Source organism: Aphelocoma coerulescens, chromosome 21 (assembly GCF_041296385.1).
Source record: "Aphelocoma coerulescens isolate FSJ_1873_10779 chromosome 21, UR_Acoe_1.0, whole genome shotgun sequence".
Lineage (NCBI taxonomy): Eukaryota > Metazoa > Chordata > Aves > Passeriformes > Corvidae > Aphelocoma > Aphelocoma coerulescens.
This window is the reverse complement of record NC_091034.1, coordinates 5,616,460-5,642,680: the sequence shown is the minus strand read 5'-3', so window position 1 is coordinate 5,642,680 and position 26,221 is coordinate 5,616,460. Positions and strand designations below refer to the sequence as shown.

The 26,221-nt window shown below is 51.0% G+C and overlaps 2 protein-coding genes across 3 annotated transcripts; one reads left to right on the top strand and one right to left on the bottom strand.

Annotated features, from left to right (window-relative positions):
- The first annotated feature begins 730 nt into the window (after positions 1–730).
- Positions 731–4,799, top strand: TPRG1L (tumor protein p63 regulated 1 like). 2 transcript variants are annotated; one of them, XM_069034982.1, is made up of 6 exons: positions 731–956; positions 1,033–1,124; positions 1,638–1,814; positions 2,392–2,545; positions 3,281–3,502; positions 3,862–4,799. In XM_069034982.1, exons 1-5 carry the CDS (start codon positions 753–755, stop codon positions 3,473–3,475), a joined length of 822 nt encoding a protein of 273 aa, XP_068891083.1. In that variant the 5' UTR covers positions 731–752; the 3' UTR covers positions 3,476–3,502; positions 3,862–4,799. The 2 variants fall into 2 exon arrangements, with proteins under 2 accessions (XP_068891083.1, XP_068891082.1); XM_069034981.1 differs by having other exon boundaries at positions 3,281–3,506.
- A 169-nt stretch (positions 4,800–4,968) lies between these two features.
- Positions 4,969–20,669, bottom strand: WRAP73 (WD repeat containing, antisense to TP73). Its single transcript, XM_069035149.1, has 12 exons — positions 20,486–20,669; positions 19,229–19,381; positions 18,565–18,681; positions 11,471–11,543; positions 10,562–10,665; positions 9,691–9,777; positions 9,021–9,155; positions 8,857–8,934; positions 7,472–7,577; positions 6,877–7,002; positions 5,967–6,158; positions 4,969–5,667 (listed from the first exon to the last, which is right to left on the bottom strand). Exons 1-12 carry the CDS (start codon positions 20,552–20,554, stop codon positions 5,558–5,560), a joined length of 1,350 nt encoding a protein of 449 aa, XP_068891250.1. The 5' UTR covers positions 20,555–20,669; the 3' UTR covers positions 4,969–5,557.
- Between the last annotated feature and the right edge of the window lie 5,552 nt (positions 20,670–26,221).

The following is a 26,221-nucleotide window of genomic DNA, read 5'->3' as shown; positions in this document are numbered from 1 at the left end:
TTGTCTGAGCCCTAAAAATCCACAGCAGAGCTGAGACAGGCCTCATACACCTCTGGCTGTGCAACGGTGGTGGCACCTCATACCTTGTACAGCCCCAGGTGCGTGACAGCGACGACACCTTGTACCTGAGACAGCTCTGGGCAGGGGATGGTGACAGCCCCCCCACCTGGTACAGCCTTGCTGTGTGATGGTGACAGCACCCAGTACCTGGTGCAGAACCAGTGTGTGTGACAGTGATGGCACGTGGTACCTAACACAGCTCTGGGCAGGCAACAGTGACAGCGCGCACCGCTTTGTACAGCCTTGCTGTGTGATGATGACAGTACCCAGCACCTTGTACAACCCAGGTGCCTATGGTGGCAGCACCTGATACCTGGCACAGCCCTGGGTGTGTGACAGTGACAGCACCTGGTACCCAGGCATCGCTCTGAGCAAGCGACACTGACAGCACCCACCACCCTGTACAGCCCCAGCTGTGCGATGGTGACGGTCCCAGGTACAGCCGCCGCTGTGTGACGGTGACAACAGCCGGTACCCAGGGCCAGCGGAGCGGGGAGCGCTGCCGTGCCCCGCACCCCGTGCCCTGCACCCTGCATCCCGCCGTGCGGGCTCTGCCCGGGTACCGGCCGAGCATCCCGGGCGGGCTTGCAGTGCCTCCTCCCGGCCCGGCGCGGAGCGAGAGGCGGCCCCGGGCGCTCCGCCCGCCCCGCCCCGCCCCGGAAGGCTCGGAGCGCCCGCCCGGCGCCGCCGCGATGCTGCAGCTGCGGGACGCGGACGAGTCCGGCCCGGCCGGCGGCCCCGGCAGCCCCGGCAGCCCCGGGGCCGCCACGCTGGTGCCGGGGGGGGCCGGGCCGCCCTTCGAGGCTGCCTCGCCGCCGCCCCGGCAGACGCTGCGGCCGCTCAGTGTCCGCACCGCGGGCCGCGCCGGCCGCCTGCGCCAGTACTTCGTGTTCCGGGTGCGCGCCGGGAGGGGCGCGGGGGCAGCCGCGGCCCCGGCCCGCACCCCCTGACCTCTGCCTTCTCCCCCCGCAGCCCGGCACCATCGAGCAGGCGGTGAGCGAGATCCGGGTGGTCGTGCTGCCCGCCGAGGACGGGGAGGTGCAGAGCGTGTGGCTGCTCACCGAGTGAGTTCCGCGGCGGGAGGGGACGGGCGCTCGGGGCCGGGGGAGAGGAGAGCCAGAGCAGCCTCGGCCCCGCGGGGTTGGGCCAGAGCCGCACATCGCACAGCGCTTTTCTTATTAAAGCTGGTGAATATTAACGCGCGCGCAAGGCCCGGAGTGGCCCAGGCTGGCTGCAGCCATCGTTACTTCATTATTTCTGTGTAACCCAGCCCTCCAGATCCAGACCGACGCTTCCCAGTTAACCCCTTATGAAATGCAGTCCCACAGAAAACCCACTCCTGCGGTAAAGCACGGACGTAGCTTTAACAAACTGACCGCAAAGCACGTGTGTGCAGCGAGGCACAGACCCTCAACCCTGCACTGGCCCTGCTGCTGCAAACAAAGGCTGTAACAGAAAATACAGCAGCACTAGGACTTCAGATTTGTTCTCCTCAGCAACTCCCCGTCTGCCAAGCTGTTGAGTGTTTCTAGCCAGGAGTCAAAACCATTTAAAGCTCAGTTGTGTTCTCTCCACAGAATCGATCACTGGAACAACGAGAAGGAGCGCCTTGTCCTCATCACAGACTGGTCCCTCCTGGTCTGCAAGTACAACTTCATCAGCCTGCAGTGCCAGCATGTGACAAGGATTGCCCTCAGCGCCGTGGACACCATCTCCGTGGGGGAGTTCGAGTTCCCACCCAAATCTCTGAACAAGTAAGCTGCCACAGCCACATGTAAGTCTTACATGCTTATTGGGAACAGTTTGAGCTGGCAGCCTGGCCACTGGAAAGGTCTGAGAATTCTTCCTTTTGCTTGCTTAACTTTGCAAACGATTCCTGAAGCTGCACTGGAAGACCTCAGAGTAGCTGCTGGCTTGCTGGGATGGTCAGTAGCTGTAGTAACAGGGAGTTGCTCAAGGACTTTCAAGATAAGATGAGTAGATTAGGGAGCAGAAGCTCGTCACCATTACATAATGCAGTAAGAAGCAGTAATACCACCTCAGCATGACTAGAAAGCTGTGAATGTCAGGTCCCCTGTACACAGGGACTGTCACAGGCTGTGAAGGATGGCCAGGGTGTCCCAGGAGCTTCACCTTCTTGCTCTCAGCTCCTAAGAACGTCCCTTTGCATGTTTCAGGGGCTGAATCCTTGCATTTCTTGTCTCCAGTAAAATTTACTATCCCTTTTATTTCAGCTTCCAGTTTCAAGCAGGTCTTTTTCAGACAGAACATGTTGAGTTAATCTTGCCTCAAAGACTGGAAAGTCTTACCCTGTTCATTCTGCACTATCAGGAGGGAAGGTCTCGGGATCCGCATTCAGTGGGACAAGCAAAGCCGCGCCTCCTTCATCAACAGGTGGAACCCCTGGTCCACCAACATCCCCTACGTGACCTTCACCGAGCACCCCATGGCAGATGCTGACGAGAAGATCTCGTCCCTGTGCCGGGTAAGGAATGGCCTCTGCTGCTCCAGGCAGCACTGAGCTCCTAGGGTGGACATAACTTAGATTATTTTGGAGCAATACCTCAGTTAATCAAACAAAATCAGTTACATCACAGGTGGAACTTAGAGCTGGGAGCTCCATCTCCCCAGTCTCCAAATTTGGACTTGCAGGGTGGCCCCAGTGCCCACTTTATGCCAGCCACCCATAACTGGCTGAAACACGAAGGAGGCCAAAACCTCCAAAGGTGCAGAGTCCTGTAAAACCCAAAAGCATATGGATCTTGGGCTATTCGTGTTCTTACTTACCTGACAGGCTGATGGACTTTGCATCTAGGGCTGCCAGCTAATTAACAGCTGGTTTAATTGCTCACTGAAAACCTTCACTGAGGTGGTTCTCAATTCTTGTTGCAAGAAGTGCTTCCCTCTGAAGGTTTTCCTAAAATTAGAACACTATTAAGTGTAACACATCAGTGATCAGGGCAGAACCACAGTCAGAAATAAACACGTGGTCACTGACACATCTTTACCCATCCAGCCCCTGTGTAAGTCACACATCAGCAGTGTCCCGTGTGAAATTAACTGAATCATTGAGGTTAAACATCAGAACGTGACTATCACAGCACACACAGCCCTGACAGCTACAGCTTTAGTGCTAATCCTTCACCATTCCCTACCAGCAGCTGCTTGTCTTAAGAGTTTGTAAAACAATGCAAAAGCAAGGTGATTTCTTTTCTTTCAGCTGGAAAACTTTCAAACACAGCTGATCCAGGCTGTGAAGAAAGCCCACAAGGAGGGCCCGGTGCCAGGAAGCACTAACGGGGTGTTGGTGCTGGAGCGGCCCATCCTCATCGAGACCTACCTGGGACTGATGTCCTTCATCAACAACGAGGCCAAGCTGGGATACTCCATGACAAGAGGCAAAATTGGATTTTAAACCCCCTTGCGTGTCATCTGTTCAAGGGCAAGTGAGTTGGTGATGGTGCCCTGGGGAGAGGGTGCTGAGGGCAGAGCACGTGATAAAGCAAAGTTGTCAGGGGAAGGGAAGGGAAGGGAAGGGAAGGGAAGGGAAGGGAAGGGAAGGGAAGGGAAGGGAAGGGAAGGGAAGGGAAGGGAAGGGAAGGGAAGGGAAGGGAAGGGAAGGGAAGGGAAGGGAAGGGAAGGGAAGGGAAGGGAAGGGAAGGGAAGGGAAGGGAAGGGGGTGGTTGTAGGACAGTTCCCAGCTTGTTTGGGGAATGCACAGGCTGGATTTGAAGCAGACACAGGGTGGTGTCAGTCTTGTACTGTGCACCTGATTTACAGCCCTCACTGGTCCTTACACAGGATGAAGGAGCAGTGGCGTGTTCCGTGTCCCAGTGCCTGCTCTTCCCAGTCCATGAAGTGCCATTGGAACCTGCTAAAACCCCCAGTGCAGAGCAGAACCTTTGTGCCACGGCCCTGCTGTATCCCTGTGTACGGTGTCAAATCCTGTCGTGTGCTTGGGACTGCTTTGTGCTGTTTAGAGGAACTGCTGTTCCAATCACCGTGATCTCAGTGCTCTGATTAATGCCTGTTAGGAATTTTCGAGGCTGTCAGTCAATCTTTAACAGTATTTGCTGGCTTTTGCTAAAGCTGCACTGTCCCACCTGCTCAGCAGCAGTCTGTGAACTCAATATGCATTTATGAGCTTCTTGTAAAAACCCTTCTAAGAACCTACTGGAACTTCCTCTCTACTTCTGTTTCTTCGCTGCAGCCACAGAATAAAGACTGTTGTGAGATAACGTTGCCAAAAGCCTCACAAACACGTTTGCCTTCAAAGCTGTTCTTTGTAAAACTGAAAAGGAATTCTATTTTGGTTAGATTGATACTCTTAGCCATTTTTCTTAAACCTACTCTAGTTTGGGCCAGGACTTTTGAATGGAGACAGAGAAAACTTTCAGCACTGTGTGTCAGCCTTGGTTCATACATTCCTGCACGGAACCTCTCATCCAGGGATGAAATTCAGAAGCAGCCCAAGAGATTACAGCTGAAATTGCTCAGGAGGTGACTCTAACAAGCTTTTTCCTTGTGCATGACCTTCTCTCCATGCCCTTTCAGAGTGTTTATCTGCTGGATAAACACTGTGCTGCAGTGGTGGGGTTTTTTTTGACCTTAATGTAGGTGTTTGTGAAACTCCTGTTGCAAACCATCCTGACTCCAGTTTTCCAAGTTTCTCCATGCATTTTCTAAGTGATCTGTTCACTTTTCATTAACCTTGCAGTAAAGTTACATTTCAACTCTTATTTGGTCTTTGTTCTTCATTTTCTGGAGACTGAGGCTGTGAAATTAAGTAGCAGAAGAAAAAACATCCAGTGAATTCCTAAACAAGAGGCTCCCTCCTTGGAAAGACACAGGGGAGAGAACAAGGAAGGATATCCAACTGGTCCTTCCCTGCCAAACCATCCACTCCCATTTGGCACCAGAGTTGGGACAAAAATTCCCATTTCAGTTACCTGTAATTCAGCATCCTGAAGTGTCAGTTGTGATCCCTCTGGTAAAGATTCCATGTACCAAATCCATGGTGGCCCAGGCACAGTTACTGTCACCCAAAATTATTTGTGTGCAACAGTTTCCTTGTGCTAGGATAAATCCCTACATCATCACATCACTGATCACACTGAAACAGACTTTCAAGTGCAGAGGTGCAGGTTTATAGTTTGTAACTATCAAAATATTTATTGGAGATTAGAAAATTTAAATAATAGCTATACATTATATACACACACAGAGCTACAGTCTTAGAAGATAAGAGTTCAGAGTTGAAAAAGAGATGTTCAACTCCATCAATACTCAGGTTTTCTTGCAACAGAGACTCATTCTCTACTTTTCACTTGCTACATCACTTCATTCCAATGCAGTCTCAGTATTTCACACACTGAGCTTGGAGCTCCTTCAAATAAATAACTTATAAATACAAACACTTCAAACTGGGAAACAGCTTTTGACTCCTTTCCTCTTTCTTCCTCAGACTTGGGAGCATTTTTAATGCATTTTAGTTCTTTTATTTTACCTCTTCTCTTTCCAAGTAACACACACAGAAGTTGTCCTTACTCAGGAGAACCATGGAGTCCCCACTGGAATGCCAGGAGAGAGACACAATCTGGAAGTCACCTGCAGGAAGAAATCAGAGTGTGTCAGCAAGGAGCTGGCAGCCCATCCTCCTGCCAGAGAAAAAGGCAGCTGGAATCAGCCACACAAATCCCTGCTGGCCCCGTGCTGCCCTTGAGACATTTGCTGTGTCTCCTTAGGAACTCCTCCTTTTCCAAGGGTGCAAACACCCATTTTTAAGCAGCTCCAAGAACACACCTGAGCTGTTTTCCATGACAACGCTCGGATCAATTGATAAATGGAATAACATTCTGTCACTGAGCAGTTGCTGAGAGGCTGTGGCAGCTGCTGCAGGGCCTCACCTTCCCCAGGCACCTGCACGACCATGCAGCCAGCTGGGGACCACAGGTACACTCTGCTGGTGCCCGTGCACACGGCCAGGCGGGGCTGGCAGGGATCCCACTGGAAACACTGGATCGTGCACAGCTGCTCCAACACCACCGACAGCTTCAGCTTCCGGATGTCCCAGATCCACACAGCGTTGGGAATGTTATCTGGAGAGGAAGCAGCAATCGTGTGATAGCTGAAGGATAAAAGGATCACGCTTGGTTTTTCTAAATGCACAGTAACAAACAAAATTCATACAACACAAACCTTTAGGTACACCCCGGGGTTACCACCACTTGAGTTTTGCCAAGCAGAGCCTTCAGGAAATATTCAGCCTTGGAAATATTGCAAAGAAAGGTAAAAGTGACCTAGTCCATCTCCCACTGCTTCCCTGGCTTTTATCAAATTAGTCTGTCTGATGGGTTTTGCACCTGACCCAGAGCTTTGGCATCCAGGCACAAACGGCCCCTCAGGACCATCAAAGGGAAAAATGGAACATTAATTCCATGACTTTCACTATTCAGAATTCCTCTTGCTATAGGCAGTGCAGAGTTCTGCCTTTCAAGAGGCCCAGGCTCTAAGTGGGAAGATTTGTTTCATTACAGTGAGCTCACAAAAACTTGAAGAAACATAAAACCCCCCTATTTTCATTAAATACAGAGCCAAGGCTGAGTTCATGCATGCCCTGATCAGCAGTTCTGGCAGCTCACAACAGTTAACACACACTAGAAGACAGGCTGGGATTCCTCTGTAGTTACATCTCTCTCAACAGAGCTGATTTTACAGGGCCATGACTCTTTTTATAGAGCAAAGGATCATTTCTGCTAAGGAAACCCCCCACATGCCACATGGTTTCCCCTCTAAGGCAGGGCAGTCGGAACTTACCGTTTTTGGTTGCCAGGAAGCAGTTATCTGCACTGAAGGCCAACATCCCAACTCCCACTTTGGGATTTGCCCTGTCAGCAACTGGTTTGACGTACTGTAAAGAAACTGGCACCTGGGAAATGTCATCTGGAACGGGAAATGAAAGTAGTTCACTAAGTGAGCCTGGAAGGACAGTGCATTTACATCCAACTGTTAAAACCTCTTATCTCTCAAGTGATAGGACCAAATTTTACTCTTCTCCAAGATGTTCCAATCAAAATTTCAATTGCTTTAGCTATCACATCTTCACACAGGCACCCTACTACTATTCCTGCCCTCCTACAGAAAAGGAAAGGCTGGAAATTCAGGAAAGACTGAGATTAAATCAGGAAAATGAGGGGAGATGAATTTTTCTACTACCTTTTAACTAATATTTCAAACAGTGTTAACCAGAGGTGATTTACAGTGCCACAAACACTGCTTCTGATTTTTACTGCCCTTGAGAACATCCAGAGGATCTGTTCCACCATCCAAGGGGCAGAGGTCACCTACAATGTTTATTTAAAGACTTCCCAAGGCAAACTCAAGTGTCTGGTTTGAGTAAACTTTGGCTTACATTTACTCTTTGTGCTGAAGAGAGAACTAGCCAATTCTCTTGTTGGAGGGAAAGAAAGTCTCTCTGTGTCAACAGTTGGGGATTTCTCCACTTCTTTATACACAATCTACAAAGAAACAAGTGAGAGCTCTACAGAAGGGCCTCGGAGAGTTTGAACATGGGCTGTTACCAAATACCCACATCCCACTGACTCATTTGCACATTTATTACATCTCAGCATCCCCTGCTCATCAACAGAGGAAAGGGCTTCAGCAGGCAGATATGGAATCCAGTATTCCCAGTGAATCGTGGGCCACATGGAACCTTGATCAGGAAAAACACTCCTGTGACAAATGCACAAACCTTGAAGTCTACAAACAGTAAAGTCTGAGGGAGTGCACCTCGTTCAGTATTTCTGACAGCAAAACAAATCATCCCCATTACAGTGGGAACATGAATCTCATTTTTGCAACCAAAAATCTTTAATCTGATTCTATCACAGATAAAGTGCAGCACTGCAGAAGGAAAATAGCAAAAATATTTTAGTGTGCCTGCAACATATTCCCAAACACAAGCACCAGGACAAAACGCAGCAACTGCAATTCCTGTCTGTGTAGTGGAGATTAACAGAGCTATTTCCATTTGTTTTCCATGACATATTTTACACCTAACTGGAAGTTAAGGCATTATTCAGCCGTGAGAAGCTTTGCTGAGGTGCTTTAATGGCTCGTGCCTTGCTTCTGGTTAAGAGGCAGAGTCATGTGAATATTGCAGGCTTACAATCCACATACAAACTCTTCCAGGAGGTCTATGCAGTCCCTCTATACTGTTCTTGTTACCTCCAGGGATGAGATCAGCTCAGGGTTTTGGGAACAGCAGCTCTGCACCTGCTGCCAACAGCCCAGAATTCGTCAGGCCTTGCAGGTACAGGTACAAAGGATTAAAATCAATGCTGACAGATGTTCCAGGAAATGCCCTTTAGGTGAGCTGGATGAGCCTGTCCACACAGGATGGAAAATCTGAACACAATCCAGTTCCAGCACTGTTTAAAGTCAGGAATTGTACAAAGCTGAGACAAATCTCTCCTGTTCAGTTTTCCAGTTTGCTGCTGGCTGCACACCCAAACCTGTAATGCAGCCACCACCTACACCAAAATACACTGGCACGTGACAGGAGCATCTGAGAATCTATTACTGCTCAAGAGAGATGATCATAGACATACTCCATCAAATTTGAAAGGATTCCCCCATTTTTCTTACATTCCGAGGTTGCCATGCAATTTCCCAAGACCTAGTGGGGAAAAAGCAAAGTCTCCAGAATCAAATGGATTCATCAGGATGTTTCAGATGCAAACAGCAGCACCTGAGCTCTGCTAAGGACTCCATGGATTTGGGATCCACACTTACAGTCTTTTTGCTGGCAATGGTTGCTGGATGGTCGAGCTCCGTGATCTTCTTCCACGTCACGTGGTTCAGGATACGCACCTGGCTCAGGAAGCGTGGCAAGGCGAGACTGTTAGGACAAAGTTCTCAAAATGGTTTAGATAAAAGAGGCAGGAAACATTTCTCACCTTTTCATCAAAGCTGCCAATGGCCAGGAACTGGCTGCTGGGACTCCAGGCGATTGATTTGACACCCAGGGGCCACTCATAGGCGCGGAAGGAGGAGAGCAGCCGCCCATCGAGGGAGTACAGCAGGACCTTGTACTGAAACACAGACAGAGCCACTCTAAAAGCCAGCAAAGGTGTTAAAAACCACAGGCAGGCAAATCATCCCTGCCAAACTCTGCGTGTTCAACATGCAGCAAGTTAAATTCAAAGGTGCCAATGGTTATCTATGAGTTAAGAGGCTTCGTTGCTCTCTTTTTGGATGAGTACTTTCATTAACTGTAAAATCACTGTGCAATGCAATGCCAGTAAAGCTGTAAAAGACTCTTACATTCTTCCAATGTTCTTCCATTATTCTTTCATTATTTCAAAAGCAGCTTCTGCAATGTTCACTTTTTTTTTGCAAGATAAATTAGAAATAATTTGCTGTCATTGAAGATTTACAGAACAGTGACATCCACTTGCAAGGACACCCATCCCCAATACAAGTGTTATATTTAACAAAAGCTGGACCCACAACCTTTTATGTCCAAAAGAAACTTTTAAAACACTAATTATTTTAGTCACTGCTTTATACACGATGGCCAAAGACCAGCTTGAACTCTTCATGAAAATAATCTGCTTTTCCTCCTACCTCCAGGCACGTGTCCCACGCTGCCAGCACACAGCCATTGGGAGCCCACTCAATCCCAGACAGATCCTGGGTTTCAGTGTCAAAATGCTGCTCACAAAAGAGAAACCACAAAACCATCTGAAATACACCAAGGAATCCTAAGCTAACAGAATGCTCAGTTTTAACCTTTCGAGGGCTACCACAAACACAAAAGAGCTTTTTGTGTGCCAGAGTAGCACAGAAATATTTCCTCCTGTGATACATGCTGCATTCAGTGGATCTTTGATCCCCTTTACAGAAAAGCCAAAAGTTTCTATACCTTCAAATGAACAGCATTTCATAAGAAAATTAAATTAGTTACACTGAATCAGTCAAAAACCCAGGAAGCCTAATTCCTTGTCTCAAAGCCTAGTAGAGGATCACAGAATCCCAGAATGATTTGGGTTGGAAGGGACCTTAAAGATCATCTTGTCCCATGGGCAAGGGACACCTTCCCCTAGATCAGGTTGCTCTAAGCCCTGTCCATCCTGGCCTTAGACACCTCCAGGGATCCAGGGGCAGTCACAGCTTCCACTACAAGGTTCATTAGGAAAGAGCTCAGGAACACAGCAAACATGTAGTGGTATTTCCCAGACTTTCTCTCAGCTTCTGGTGAGGCTCAGAATTTCCAAATTAGAGGTGACACAACATACAGAGAAGTTCTTAGGGAGGTTTAACTGCTCAGATCCAGCCCGTGGCCAATGCCACCCTCCATGGCCTGATCCCATGTGTGAACAGTTTATATCACATACCCCGAGTACCAAGCACTTGCTTCTCTCACTGGTACTAATGGAGTAGTGTGCAATATGTGCATGTAACCCCCCAGCAGAGTGGGAGGAGAGGCAGAGCTTACCCTGAGGAGCTGCCAGTTGTTGCACACGAAGATGCTGATGAAATCCTTGCAGTCGCGTCGCTCCGCCACGGCCATGTAGCGCCCGTCCTTGGTGAAAACCACCCCTGCCACGGGACAGATTAATTAAAACTGGCTTAAACAGAAATCAGACAACAAGGCAGAAGAGCTGATGAGTCTTCAGCGAGGAACAGTTACTCCCATTTCAAAGCAAAAATAAAAGAGGAGACAGTTTTTTCATAGAAGGTCACATTAATCAAGGCAAAGCACAGTGTTACTGATTCATGGTGTCAGCAATTTTTAAGCTTGGAATGTACAATTTCTCAGGATGCAGAGCTCCAGCGTGCTTCAAAACACATCTAACCACTGACAGTTGTTATAGAAAGCCAACAGATTTCAAATAACCACTTCATTTAGCCTGGCTAAATGGATCAGTTATGCAACCATCAGGTCTCCACCAACTCCCAGGCATTGCTCCCCATCCACTTGGATTTTGCATGGAACACATAATTGTCTTTGTCATCTGTGGGATACAAGCCTTGGGCAGCAACCTGCTCACCACAGCCATGTGGTCTGACAGCCCTGACACAAGCTTCCCTTTCCAACCTTCCCACGTGCAGAAGATGATAAAAGTCACTTTGGATTAATGTTTTTCATCACGAGCACATCCAGCATAATTTAATGTCTTAAAGGATCCCTCAAAAGCAAACACGACACAGATGCACGTGTGAAGAGCAGGCACGTGGATCAGCTGGAATCCTTCATTCAGAGACCGCAACCTGGCTGCAGGTGCTGCTCAGAAGGGATGGGACCAGCCCCTGTTCCCAAACATGGGGTTTGTCACTACATTAAATTCGCTTTCCCTTTCTACCCCATTAAAGGACCATTCCCAGGTGGATGTGTGACACTTACCTTGCTGGCACGCTTTGGGGTACTTGATGTAAGACACAGACTTGGTGCACAAGGACCACACTGTGATTCGCAGCTGGCCGAGAGACGGGGAACAGTTTTAGTTATTTTTGTAGATTAAAAATAAAAGAATTAATAGGAAAACATCAACCTAATTCAGTAACACTAAGTGGATCAATTAACCTTTGGGATTAATTAATTCTGCAGCTATTTTGGATAACACAATGACGTGGGAAGCAACTATGAGGAATTGTCTCCCAGTTTCTGGCAGTTAGCAGGGAATTTACCCCAAGCTTAAATGAGTACTCTAGGTGGGGATACAAAATTCAAACCACTGATACGGAGAAAAGCTCTTCACTAATACTGAATTTCCTGATATTAGCACAAATGTGTCTTCCCAATCTATTGCCCAGAGTCACTCTGCAGTTGGAAAAACGCATTTCACCACAGAATCTGGAGGAGAGATGGGGAGTTCCCTGCCCTTACGAACGGATGACAAGTTACAGCCACTTTAGAACTTTGTATCCCTTGGGAAAAGGCTACCAAGTGTGAAAATTGAGCTGTATTTTTCAACATTTAGTCACCCTCAGCTTTGATGGCTGATTTGTGTTTTGCTCTTCCCTCCTCAGCCACACACAAGGAGGCACCGTTACAGAATTACTGAAAAATTCGAAGACACCCAAAACCTGCTGTGCAAAGCACTGCTTTACACTGGTGTTTGGGGGATTTCTGGAGAACTGTGCTCCCACAAGCACCAAGAGCTACAGAGAGGGCAGGCAGCTGCAGACCCAGCCTCGCCACAGCTCCCCAAGGTCACAGCTGCACTCCAGGCCCTGCCTCGCCATCTGCACATTACCCAATTAAAAACAAATACTCCCTCTCCCTTAGCAACGGCAGCCCCAGACACATGGGCATTCACCAGCATGGCACGTGAACCTTTGCATTTGGAGCTGGAGCAAGGAATGTTTCCAGGGACAGGTTTTTAACTTGTGTTCTCCTGCATTTTACTGCACCAAGGAAGAGCTACAGGTAGAACTTTTTGCAGCGAAGCACCTCCATCACAAAGCTGCCTTTCCCTGAACCACTGAACGCCAAAATTAATTCTGATCCATTATGTAAAACACCAGCACCGTCTCTGTTTCCTCCTCCTCCCAAATCCCACACAGCCCAGCAGTATCCCAGCACTCTTGGGAGGAAGGTTCTGCTACACCTTTTTGCAGGTTTGTACTCAACACACCTTTTCCTTCCCTGAAGTACCTGGCACTGTTCAGTGGTGACAAAGGATCCTGAGGGAGCACCCTATGGATCTGCTTTACTGGTAACACTGCAGGCTGTGTTGCAACAGAACCTGAATGTTTTTCTCTTGCTGACATGATCAGTTTTGGTGGGAAGCACAATTCCAGGGATTTACAGGGTTCAAACCAAGCCTCGGAATCCCAATAAATGCTGCCTCCCCATCAGAGATCTGTGGAGTCCCAGAACAGTCCCTTCTGCCTTACACATCAGACAAACTTCTGAGATTTGAGGAAGCAACACAGAAATCTTTTTCCATGGAATCATAGAATGAATTGGGCTGGAAGGGACCTTAAAGCTCATCTTGCCCCACCCCCTGCCACGGACACGGACACCTTCCAGTAGACCAGGTTGCTCCAAGCCCTGTCCAACCTCACTGGGAAGTATTTCTTGCCAGTATCTCACCTAACTCTAACCTCTGTCAGTGTGAAGCCATTCCCCTTTGTCCTGTCACTCCAGGCCCTTGGAAATAGGGGCCCCTCTCCATCTTCCCTGTAAGTTCCCTTCAGGCACTGGAAGGCCACAATTAGGTCACCCCAGAACCTTCTCTTCTCCAGGCTGAACAATCCCAACTCTCTCAGCCTTTCCTCCCAGCAGAGCTGCTCCATCCCTCTGATCTTGGTGCCTCCTCTGGACTCTCTCCAGCAGCTCCATGTCCTTCCTATGCTGGGACCCCAGAGCTGGAGGCAGCTCTGCAGGTGGGGTCTCACCTGAGTGGGGCAGAGGGGCAGAACCTCTTCCTCTAAGTTGAGCAGCCCCTGGAGGAATCCACAAGATGAACAACATAAATCAACTTTTATCCCTGGGCCTGCTCACTTCCGGCCACCCAAACCCAGCGTTGTCAGTCTGCTCCTCAGGCAAGATTTACTTTAAAAATACCAACACGATGCCTCCACACATTCTTCTGCAGCAACTGCAGCACTGAAATGCTGCTGGGAACTATTAATTGCAGCCCTAAATGCACTGGCTGCCCTGCCTCCCTTAAGCAAAACACACAGCACACATTCTCCAGCCACTTAATACAAGCTTAGCAGCTGCAGGCTTCGAATGCTGAGGGCTGGATCATCATTTTTCCTGACAAAGGCATCTTAAGTGCTGCTGCTCGGCCTCATGAACAGCTCCCCTGGCCTGCTGGGCATCACACACACTTCCATCCTGGACCACACTGGCTGCTTCAAGCCTCAGGAGGCAAAACCTTGCTGCTCATGTTGAGCTCAGGTGCACAGGAAGAGGGAAATCTCTGTAGATGAGAAACACCACTGAGTTCCCACTGTCACCTCTGCCCTGCCCGAGGCTCAGCCAAAGAAAAGGCAAGGCCACCTTTGTTTTGAAATATTTCTGCATCCATCTCTGCTCCATCAGGGAGCCACAGAGTCATGTAGGATGGGAAAGCCCTCAAAGACCACTGAGTCCAACTACTTCCCCAGCACTGCCAAGGCCACCATTAGACCATGTCCCCAAGCACCACATCTAAATGTCTTTTAAATCCCTCAAGGGATGTTGACTCCATCCCTCCCCTGAGGGGCCTGTCCCAATGCTTGACAACCCTTTCCATGAAGAAATTTTTCCTAATATCCAATCTAAACCTCCATTTGCTGTAAAGACAGAAGCTTCTCCAAAAGGGTCAAGCTTTGTAACTCCTCAGAGAGGACAATAATGGTTTCCCTGTTCTTCACTACTGAGCACATGCTGCTGGCACTGGATATTTGGGTGCCATCACACCCTGATATTGCTGGAGGGGCACTGCCCTGCCCTGCATGCCCAAAAACATGGACACCAAACTGCCCCAGTGCCTCTGCAGCACTGGGGAGAGCCCAGAGAGCACAGCCAGCACACGTTTCATGGCACAGTCACACACACAAAAATACACCTGCAAAAACCCAGACTACAACTAAACCAGATGCCTCTAAGTGTCTGATAAGCAAAGCCCACATCTTCACTCCATCTATCAGCCACAACACACCTTTAACATCTAATAAGATCACAGAATCACTGCGTGGTTTGGGTTGGAAAGGCCCTTAAAGATCATCTTGTTTCAAATCCTCTATTCACAGAACCACTGAGGTTGGAAAAGACCAGCAGGATCACTGAGTCCAATCCAAGCTGTGCCTGATCCCCACCTTGTCACTCAGCACTGAGTGCCACCTCCAGGGATGGGGACTCCACCACCTCCCTGGGCAGCGCCTTCCAATGCCTGACCACCTTTTCCCTGAAGAAATTCCTCCTGGTGTCCAACCTGACCCTCCCCTGGCACAGCTTGAGGCTGTGTCCTCTCTCATCCTGGCATTTTTTGTCTGTTCAACTCCACTCTCTCCAGCAAGGGCTGGAGGCTCAGAGGGAAGCACACAGATACATTCCATAACTCCACTGTAACTTCTCACCCAACTCACACAACCTGATGGTTCAGCCTAGTGCTAAGAACAGGCAAAACCAAATCATTTTGATTCCTGAAAGTAGAATCCTTTTCTGTTGCTCCATTTGTGCCCACTCAGACATTCCTACAAACTGAGAAACTACGTGCTTAATGTGTGGATTTCACACCCCCTTCCCTTAATATTGTGTTTACAACTGAATTGTAACAGAAAGGGAAAATCCTCATATTCCCACCTGGAACATTCCACAGTCTCATTTACGTTGCCAACATAAATGAGATGAAGAAGATTAGAAGGATTATGTCACAGCTTGCAGACACGATCGGGAGCAACAGAAACACCAAACACAGAGGGTGAAAAAAGAAACCAAACGCTTCAAAAATGACAGGAAATTTCCATTGCTGCTCCTTGCCTTTCTCAGGGAATTCATGGAGAAGGGACAATTGCTTTTATAGCAGGAGAACAGCCTGTGGTCAGTTAAGTTGCAGCAAGCCATTCTCCACTGCTGCTTTTGGGGGATACTTTCTCTTCAGTGTAGATGACTCCATTGAGTGGAGTTGTCAAACTCAAATCCTCATGATAATGGTGTCTGAGAAGTTTTCAGCTGTTGTTTTGCAGTGGAAAAACAAACCAAAAGCAGAAGCATTTTTAAAATAGCCTGAAAACAGCTGAGAAATAAAAAGTATTTAGATGGTAACGTGATAAACAGTCTCCAGCGCCGGGCCCAGGACCACGGCTCGATGTTGACAGCTCCAGGCAGGTGTAGGATTGGTGATTTTCAGCAGACAAAAACACACTTTTAAACAACCTAAGCTCAAATGACTGTCAACTCTTGTCCCAGACTTGACTGGGTCACTCGGTCCCCTTACATAGCAGTGTCTGTCAGCACTGGATTTCAGAAGATTATTCGGAGCGCATTCCTCGCCAGGAAGCAATTTTCAGCCAATGCAGCCACGCACAGTTACTAAGGATTAGCTGGGATACACACACAGAAACACACACTTCTCCCTGCTGTGGAGTTCCAAAGAAGCTCCTTAATGCTTAAGGACCTGACATGGAATGAGACAAAGTATGTCGTTTGTAAGCACAGCTCTTCAGAGAAACACTCCAGAACATCTTCACACTATTTATCCCAAAACACGAGGATCATGAGGAAGCAGAGAATCACAGAATCCCAAAATGGCTTGGGTTGGAAGGGACCTTAAAGCTCATCTTATCCCACCCCCTGCCATGGGCAGGGACACTCCACTAGACCAGGCTGCTCAAAGCCCTGTCCAACTTGGCTTTGAGCACTTTCAGGAATGTGAAGAGGATCCATTTGCTTTCCTTCACATCTTTCACCTGCAGCTCTTGGTTAAGCTCTACCTGTGCCTGTAAATTCTGGTGGAATGATGGCACTGGAAGGAGTCACATTGGGTTCAACACCTTCCACAGGACACACTGATAACGTGGAACTGCCTTCCAGAGTGGATTTCAGCAGAGAAGGAACACTGACCACAAAGAAACCCTACAAATTAGCTGATGAATTCCAAGTGTCAGAGGATGGTGCCAGACTCCTTTTAATGGCCATAAACTAAAACACAACAAGTTCCACTACAACATGAAGAACTTCTTTCCATGGAGGGTGGCAGAGCACTGGAACAGCTGCCCAGGGAGGGCAGGGAGTCTCCCTCTTTGGAGACATTCCAAACCCACCTGGATGTGTCCCTGTGTCACCTGCTCCAGCTGACCCTGCCTTGGCAGGGGGTTTGGACTGAATGATCTCCAGAGGGCCCTCCCAACCCCAACTGTTCTGGGATTCTGTAATGATTTTTCTGAGGCACTGGTAAGTACAGATTGCTAGAAGGAAATTAGCACAACCATAACCTTTAAAAAACTCAGGGAATAAGGAAGTTCCTTGTGAGCTTTCAGTGGAGTTCACACATGGACCTGAAGAATTACGAGAACGACTGCTTACTTGGTGCTGTTTGAAAGCATCAAGCCACCAAAGCCCAGCTGAGCTGCCTGATAGGGAACCCCCAAACCCTCCAAGCAATTTCTGGATTTGATAACACACTGATATTAATTATCCCCAAAGCTTGTCCTGTGCACTGCCCACATCCATCCCCCCAGCCTGTGGATTTAGCAGGGAGGGAGTAAACACAGCTCCAAACCGCGGCCCGGCCCCGGCAGCTGTCTGACAACAGCTAATTTAGCAACCTGTTTACAGCTGGAAAGGAAACTTATCCCAACACAGATGCCAACTTGGCAAAGGCTTAATGAAATCCTCTAAGGTCAAACCGAGTTCTGTTGGGAGGCAATAAATCCTCGCTGGTCCACCCCCACACGCACGTGCCACAAGATCCTTTCTGGGAGCCTCACACAGCCCCAGCCTGCAGTTCTGACTCCTCCGCTGCTGCCCGACCAGCAGGGATGGCTGTGCTGCCTCCAGGCTGGAATTCTGGGCTTGTTTTTAGTTTTTATTGCCACTACCAGGGCAATTCACACCTGAGAAAACCAAGGCCTAAACTCATCGCTCCTACCTAAAAGGGTGAGGGGGGGGGGGATCTGCTAACACACACACAGCAGAGTCCCCATCCGTATCCCACTGACACTGGGATTTGCCCAAAAAAAGGGGGAATCTTGCATTGCAGCATGAGAATTCTGTGCTAGCCCATGGCACAAGATCCTGCCACCCAAAACCCACCCACAGGTTTGGAAAGAGTAAACACAAAGTGTCTCACATGCAGTTCTTGGCTGTTTTCCGACCCTTCATTATTGTACTGAATAACAGGAATCATCAGCTCTAATCCAAGGGTGGAAGAGTCAGAAATCACAGGCCTGCCAACAAACCCACCATCCACAAACCAATTTGGATTCTACATCAGTGTGTGTTCCCCAATGTGGGTCTTAATAAGTACTTAGAGGTGTTTTAATTTTAATTTTACAAGTGGTTCCATCAGCAGTCTGGCTCCTATGTGTCAAATCAAACAACTGGGAAAATATTTCCAGGATCTGGATCTAAATTTCATCTCATAGGTCAATAAACCTAAGCCTGTATGTTTTAATTTAAAATCACTCTGCAATGTTTATGGTTTGGGTTTTTTTAACTAGAAATCCTGAGCTTTTCTCACTGTGAAGGCAATATATTGGATTTCTAAAACTGCTTTGTTGAATGCCATCAAAATATCAAAATCAAAAACACCAAGACATGTTCTCAAACATAATTTTACCTTCAAATTTAAGTGTTCATTTTCTACCTCATCACCAGAAGCAAGAGGACAAAGTGCTAGCAGAATAAGAAACACCTAACCTGGAGTTAACCTGAGTTACACACAGGAATACAGAGCTGCATCCGTGCAGCTGCAGCTTTAAGGGTTGGGTTATTTTAAGAGGCAAAGGGCAGACAGCAACATCTGACACCGTGGGGAGCAACCCTGCCTCCACACTCACATGGAACTCGGTGGTGTTGAGGATGTGACGACCGTCCGGACTCCAGCATGAAGCCACCAATCCCGCAGAGCCCTCGTCGATCCTACAGTGCCAGGCCGGCTGCTCCAAGGACCAGACCTGGGGCAGGGAGCAACCAGACAGAGCAGGAAGCAACAGCTGACCCAACCCTCTGTTCAGGAGGATTCCCTGCAGCTGACAACAGGCTCCTGCATCCCACCCCAGGGAGCTCGGGAACACCCAGCCACCCGCAGCCATGAAGGACTGGCGCTGGATCCCGCTGCAAAAGTGAGTCCCACACCTCTGGGTGATAACGGAAATGGCAAATGATGTGGGGTTGTTTTTTTCTGAATATCCAACATTTAGACAGGTTTAGTCTGTTTAACGAGCTTGCATGCATTTACTCCCTACTGCAGTAAGAAACTGATAAGATAATCTCCAATTCTGATCTGTTTTGCTAGGTATTTTTATCCTAAATATTCTTTTTCAAACTAAGATGTCTGTCATGGCTTTCAAAATCCTGGCATGCTGCGTTATGCTCGAACTGCATTATCAATAACATCAGGTGCTTCAGCAAAGCCTCACACTAGTGCTGGCTGTAAAGCTCTCACTCACATCACACCCAAATCCCAGCAGGGAACACGCCCTGTCCTGCTTCCATCCTCACCTGGACAATGCCTCGCTTGTACAAGGCACACAGGATGAACAGGGAGTCCGAGGACCACTCGATGTACTGGATCTGATCCAGGCAGGTGTAGAGCTGGAGGAGCTGCAGGGAGCTCGCATCCCGAACCACCAAACGGTGCTGCACACATGAGGCCTGGGGGGAACAGGGACAGGGCTGAGGTGGGGCAGGATCCTGGATGGAGCACCGGCACTGTCCCTGCCAGGCTCGCTGCGATCCCAGGTTTAGTTCAGAGAGGATCAATATTGTGTTTTAGAGAAAAAATCCTCCCTGTCAGGGTGGTGAGCCACTGGCACAGGGTGCCCAGGGAAGCCGTGGCTGCCCCTGGGTCCCTGGAAGTGTCCAGCGCCAGGCTGGACGAGGCTTGGAGCAACCTGGGATAGTGGAAGGCGTCCCTGCCCATGGCAGGGGCTTTGAACTAGATGAGCTTTAAGGTTCCTTGCACCCCAAACCAGTTGGGGATTCTCTAATTCTATTCAATATGCACTGAGCTCCACTGCAAACTACTGTGAGAACAGCTAACCCAGGGGGAAAGGGGGTTTTACAGTAATAAATAGAATCCTTGCTGATTCCATCACGGCTGGCTAAGTAACTCCAGTTTTCAAAAAATTACTTTCTGTCTTATAACTATTACTTTATTTCAGAGAATCCCAGGATGGTTTGGTTTGGGAGGCACCTAAAGTTCATCTAGTTCTACTCCCTGCCATGGGCAGAGACACCTCCCACCATCCCAGGTTGCTCCAAGCCCCAATGTCCAGCCTGGCCTTGGGCACTGCCAGGGATCCAGGGGCAGCCACAGCTTCTCTGGGCACCCTGTGCCAGCCCCTGCCCACCCTCACAGGGAAGGATTTCTTCCCAATATCCCATCTAACCCTGCCCTCTGGCAGTTTGAAGCTATTCCCCCTTGCACTGCTTCTCCAAACCGCTGTAAAAAGTCCCTCTCCATCTTTCCTATAGGCTCCCTTCGGGTACTACTGAATTTAAAGTACTAATTCATCTAACTGATTAAGGCTAATTTAACCTAACTCAGGTCTCCGATATTGACCCTTATTGACCCAAAGCCTCTCGGCAGCAGCCTCCGAGCTCAGATCCGCAGGATCCGGGGCTCCACCGCTGCCCGCTCCGTGTCCGCCCTCAGCCCGGCCCGGCCCGGCGGGCCCCGCGCCGCGGCCGCTCGGGGGCCCCGCCAACCGCCCCGTCCCGGGCCGCGCGGCCCCGCTGACCACGACCGGCACTCACCAGGCACTTTCCGTCGGGGGAGAAGCGGCCCAGGAGCCCCGAGAGCTTGAACAGCTCCGAGAAGTTCATGGCGGGCGCGGCGCCGCCGGGATTCGAACCCGCCGCGCTCCTCCCGCCCCGCTCCGCTCCGCCGGGGCCCGCCGGAAGGGGCGGGGCCGCGCGGGAGGGGCCGCCCCGGGGCACGCCGGGAGTTGTGGTCCCTGCGCCGGCCCGGCAGGGGGCGCCCGGCGGCGGGAAGTGCGCGGGAAAGCGCCGCGTGAGCCGCGTTAGTATGCAAATGAGCCGCTAATAAGCCGGGTAATGACGCGATTAATGAGCTGAGGGGCGTGTTCCCCCTCCTCTCCCCATCCTCAGAGAACCCTCCCTTATTTGGCGCCTTTCCGCGGGCAGTGTCCCGCGCCCGGGACTGCCCGGGCTAATTAATCAGCCCTTCTGGCTAATTAATCACCGTTTCCGGCTAATCACCACTGCCGGCTAATTACCAACAGCAACGGCAGCACAGGCGGGATGTCCCGCCAAGTTCCCCGGGCAGGACCGAGGAACTAACAATTGCAATAGAGATACCCCAGCAAAAAGGATGTGAACTGACTGGAACCGATCGATAAATAAATAAATAAATGCAGGCACACCAGGGAAGAGGCAGATCCCAGATAACCCTCTCAGGGGACATATTCCTTTGGGAAACAGCCCCCTCCCGGCGCAGCCGGCCGCCAGGGAGCAGAAGAGCCAAGAGGGGACGAGGAGGGTTACAGGGATGTCTGTGTTCCCAAAACATAGTCAGTATCCCCAAAACTCTCCGATCCCGCGGGCTGAGGCTGCTCTGCATCCCTTCCCCACTGAACAGCTAGGGGGATGTACCCCCGGAATTTTTGGGCAGCAGCAGCCTGGCTCCCATCCCAGTGACAGCACAGTCCGGGTGGGACCCCCTCCCTGTTTGGGGGCCACAATCACCATCACTTAAAAATAAACCTCGCGATCAGAGCAAATATCCGAGTCTTGATTTCATTGCGGATTATTTGAGTTCCAGAAGCTGATTCCAGCCCCACCGATGTTTTTTGGGGGGGGTTGAATGCATCGGTTTTCTGTCCCCACAACAGAGGGACAGACGTGACAGCTGTTCTGCCGTCACCATCTGCCCCACGTGTGATGTGGGGGTGCCTGCGGGCAGGGAGTGTCTGTCGGTCCCCAAGTGGGGACAGGGGGACCTGAACACAAGCGGTGATTGCCCAAGGATGAGCAGTGCTCGCTGCCTGCCCCGGGTGGCCGAGGGCAAGTGACCAGCGACACGGGAGCTTGTGAGGAGGGTGTCAGTGTGACAGGGTGAGCCCACGGGATGCAGATAATTAGCCTTGTGGGTGATGGGTTTTAATCAGAAATGTTCAGCCGTCACCCACTGCCCCTCTCCGTGTGCCTTGGCAAGGCGCTGTTCCCTGGGGGAAGCAGCACACGGAATCCTGGAGCCCTTCCCCATCCCCCAGGCAGGTGGTCCCGGTCGCTCCAGGAGAGATGAGCTGGTCGCCCGGCTGAATGCAAACACAAAACCCGCTCAGTCCATCAGTCCGATGAGGGGAAGAGCCTCCTTTCATCTACACTGAGCATCCCTTGCCAGGTGTCCCATCCCTGGAAGTGCCCAAGGCCGGGTTGGACGGGGCTTGGAGCACCCTGGGACAGCGGAAGGTGTCCCTGCCCATGGCAGGGGCTGGAACAAGATGATTTTTAAGCTCCCCTCCGAGCCAAACCATTCCCTGATTCTGTGACTGTCATTAAAGCCCAGCAGCCGCCTCGGGCGCAGCGCTGCCGGGTGGCCGCCACTCTTGCAGCCCCCACACCCAACTTGCCCCGGCGTCACTTTGGCGCTGGTGACCAGCTTTAATTCCCTGGCACGCTTGGCTGAGCACTCCCCACCCCCTTGCAACTGCCTCCTATTCCAGGAAGGCGCGCAGGAGCTTTTGCCTCACTTTTCACACAGCTTTCCGCGGCTCCAATGTCATTGCCTTGGCGACCGGGACGCTACTCCGGTGTAGTGCAGTAAATAACGTAGATCCTCAATCCCAGGCTACTCCTGTCTGCGGGAGACCTCCGGGGGAACTCAAAACGCAGGTAGGAAGGAAAAAAACTACCAAAGGAAACCCCTTGCTATGGGTATGCGTGAGTTTCTCGGCACGACCCTCTCCTGAGCGCTCGATAACGCGGCTGCAAGATGATTTGCGGCCGCTTTGCTTCGTGGGCTTGGGACACATTAAAGTGTCTTGGAAAGTTTGCTCCCAAGTGCCTTGGCTCTGGAGTTAAAGCACCTGCGGAGGAGCCTTGAACGGGCGAAGCAGAGGAGGGGCTGGATGCCGGTGGGATGCGGGGGCCAGGGTCCCTGAGTGGGGCTGAGGCTGGGCTGCCGAGGAGGAAGGGGGAGCAGCGGCCTCAGCCTCCTGCCCCATCATGAGCTGCTGTCAGTGAGTGCAGCCAGAGAGGGTTTCTGCCCAACCTGCCTCCTCCTTGGAAAGCAAAGTGTTGATAAGCTGCTGGACCCCAAGGAGGGCTCCTGAGATTCCAAGTGAACTGCAGGAAAGCTCACTCACTCGCTCTCCATTGCTTTCACAAGCCTCATTTTGCAGGTGTGGATTTGCAAGTCCGGGACAAAGGAATGATAGCACAGGGCAGCGTTGGCACCTTGGGACTGGCAGCATTTTTGCAAACATTAAGTTGTTTGCTGTGGGCTGGATGAGCCTGATGGATCTCACTGTGCAGAGGAGAGAACGTCCAGGGCCAGCTCCCAAGTCATGGAGCAGCTCCGTGGGAAGCCCTGCTCTCTCAGAGAGCCCTTAGGAATTAGTCATAGCCCTGTTACATCGGATTTGGGCATTTATCTCCCTTTAAGGTGGCTACAAAACGCTGTCGTGTTTCGTTCTGGGCTGCTGGAGTGGCGGGATAGCTGTGAATTTGTTATCTGCGAGTGATAACAAATACCAGGCATTTCCGGGTGCTAAACCCGAGCCCTAAAGTTGATGATGGGATCAGAGATGCTCCTTCCAGAGAGTGCAGAAACTCAGCGGGCAGGCAGTGCTCCCAGCAAGGCTGAGAGCCCACGGTGCCCTTCACCGTCCTCATTGTGACGAAGAAAGCTGAGTTTTAATCTTTCTAGTAATTTATTCAGGCTCAGGAACCGTGAGTGAAACACGGTTGGATAGACAGAGGTTCATCTGCTCTGCTTCTCCAGGGAGTTCTTCTCCCATATTGGGGTGGCTGTAAGGACCTTGGTCCGTGCTTTTCCTTCTCCCTCTGTCTCTGGGGCTGGGTTTCCCACGGCAGCGTGGAAAACTGAGTACGTGGAGCTTTTCCACACTAATCTTTGGAAATTATTTCAGCGGCAGTTCCCAGGGAAGTTTCATTGGCAGGAGGCACCGGAGCCGGTGCGATCCCGCCGGGTCCCGCATCCCGGGGCTGGCCGCCCCAGAGGGAGCAGAGGTGGAGGATCGCTGCTCGCAGGCTTTCTGTCCCCGCTGCCGGGCTCTTTTCCCGTGTGCAGTTTCCCTGCAATGCCCTGGCCAGCAATAGAGGGAAGCAGCAATCCAGCGAACGCCGGAGCTGGCTCCGAGTGCGCCTCTCCCAGTGAACGCCGGCAAATCCCGCCGGCAAATCCCTCCGGCAACCCTGGATCCCAGCACCAACCCCCTGGTTTGCACATTTTGGTCTCTTTTCCTCTAGAAACCTGCAATAAATCCAGTGCAGGTCCTTCCCGAGCTGTGCCAGCCGTGCCAAGCAGCCCCCGCTGTCTCCCTTCCACGTCGAAGCAGAAGGGATGGAGATTTCCTTGCTGGACCCTTCCCTGGGCGAGGAGATCTCCACTTTAATAAGTAGTTTGGGGTCTCTGGAGGTGATAATTAATCCTCCTGGTGGAGTCTGGCTGGAGGACTCTTGCTGGAAGAAGTCAAGGATGATAGCCCAGGTCTTCCCTTTGGTGTGGGGAGCTGGTGACAGCAGGGAGCTGACACAGGGCAGAGGCAGAAGAGGCTCCAGACTGGGTGGGGCAGGGAGCTGAACCTGGGCTGTGGCTGGTCGTGAACTCAGCCCCAGGTGCCATTTACTCATCCTTGGGTACGGGAATTGCACCCAAGCCATCAGGAATGCTTCCAGAGCAATGCAGAATTTGGCTCTAAGGCTCTTCCCAGTTTAATTTTGGTGCGCACAAAGCTCCCACTGCTTCCCACCGGGTGTCTTTTCCTTCTGCAGGGCCTCACCACCACAGAGCTTTCCCAGCTTCCCAAATGTGAATCCCTCCACCATTCCCTGCATAACAGGGCTCTAAATGGCACCTCCTTCCAGAGGGGATTTCACCAGCACCAGGCAAATTTTGGGGAACCCTATTTGTAAGTAAATTGGTCGGTAAATTCTTTACCAACCCAGGTGCCTGGTGCCAGGCTGTCACTCTTGCTGCAGAGGCACTTTCCCAGGAGGAGCAGGGATCAGAGCAGCAGGGATGTGCCTTGACATCACCACCGACTCCAGCTTCCCTTTGTGCCGCCTAGCTCAGAGCTCAAACACGAGAAGAGGCTGGCCTGGCTTTGCACACCCAGGCTGTGCTTTGAAAGAGTGAAAGGGAACTTCCAAAACGCCCTTAAAATAGTCAGATTTCTTTCCTTTTGAAAACGAGAGCAGCCACGTGGTTAGAGCTGGTGTCACCCGTGATGACCACACAGCCGGGGCGGTGCAGAGGTGCTTTCTCCTCTGGAGGAAAAGGCCTGGCTACTTCCTGAAGCTGCTCTGGGCCAGGGAAAGCAGCATGGAAGAAGGGTAAGGCCACCAGCAGTCACCTGCATCTGTTCTAGGCTTTTCCTCCTCTCAAAGCTGCCCTGTAGGTCCTTTCATTTCTCTGTGTGTCACACGTGGGATGAGGAGGGACGGGAGGACACCAGGCTCTGCCTGTTAGCTGTCCCTGGCATGGGACCTGTGGGGAACGAGCCCTCCTGTGCCCTCCTGTGCCCTCCTGTGCCCTCCTATGCCCTCCTGTGCCCTCCTGTGCTGTGGGAATTCCTCCAGGCAGGGTGGCTGCGGATGCTGTGTTTTGTAGAAATCAGCTCACGGGATCTGCTGACGGGGAAAGCTTCCCTGCTTTCATTTTAACTCCCTCCCCTGCAGCCACACGGTCTCCAGCTGAGTCAGAGGGGCCCGGGCCACCCCGAGCATCCCTCAATCAGAGAGCAGAACTGCCCTCGGCTCGGCAGCTCAAGCCCAAAAAGCAGGAAGTTTCGGGTTTTCACTATGAGATGTCGCGGCTGGGACGGGACACTGACACCAGCGGGGATGAAAGGGGCAGCCAGATGTGCCTGGGGTGTATCCGAGTCAGCCAGGGCAGGGGAGAGGTCCTGCTGCTTCCAGGGAGCGGGTGAGGGAGCAGGAAGATGGTTGCCCATAGGGGAAGGCAGCACGAGGCTCAAGATGGCTCCGTGAAACCTCCGGCTCCGGGGTCCGAGAGGTTCTGGGCACACGGGGAGAGCTGGGCTGGGCTGCTTTCCTCCCATGCCCGAGAGAAGCCAAGAATCCTTGTGCAGGGGCGAGGGGAATGGACTGGACTGAGCATGGCTCTGGTTGTGACTGTGCAGCAGCATTCAGGAGGCTTTGGCTGAAAAACGGGTTCATTCCACTGAGCTTGGGTCACCCCTGCCTGCTGCCCTGGCCTGCGCTGCTGGGGGTGTGGGCACTGTCCCCCATGATGGCCCATGGGGGTGTCCTGTGTGTCCCCAA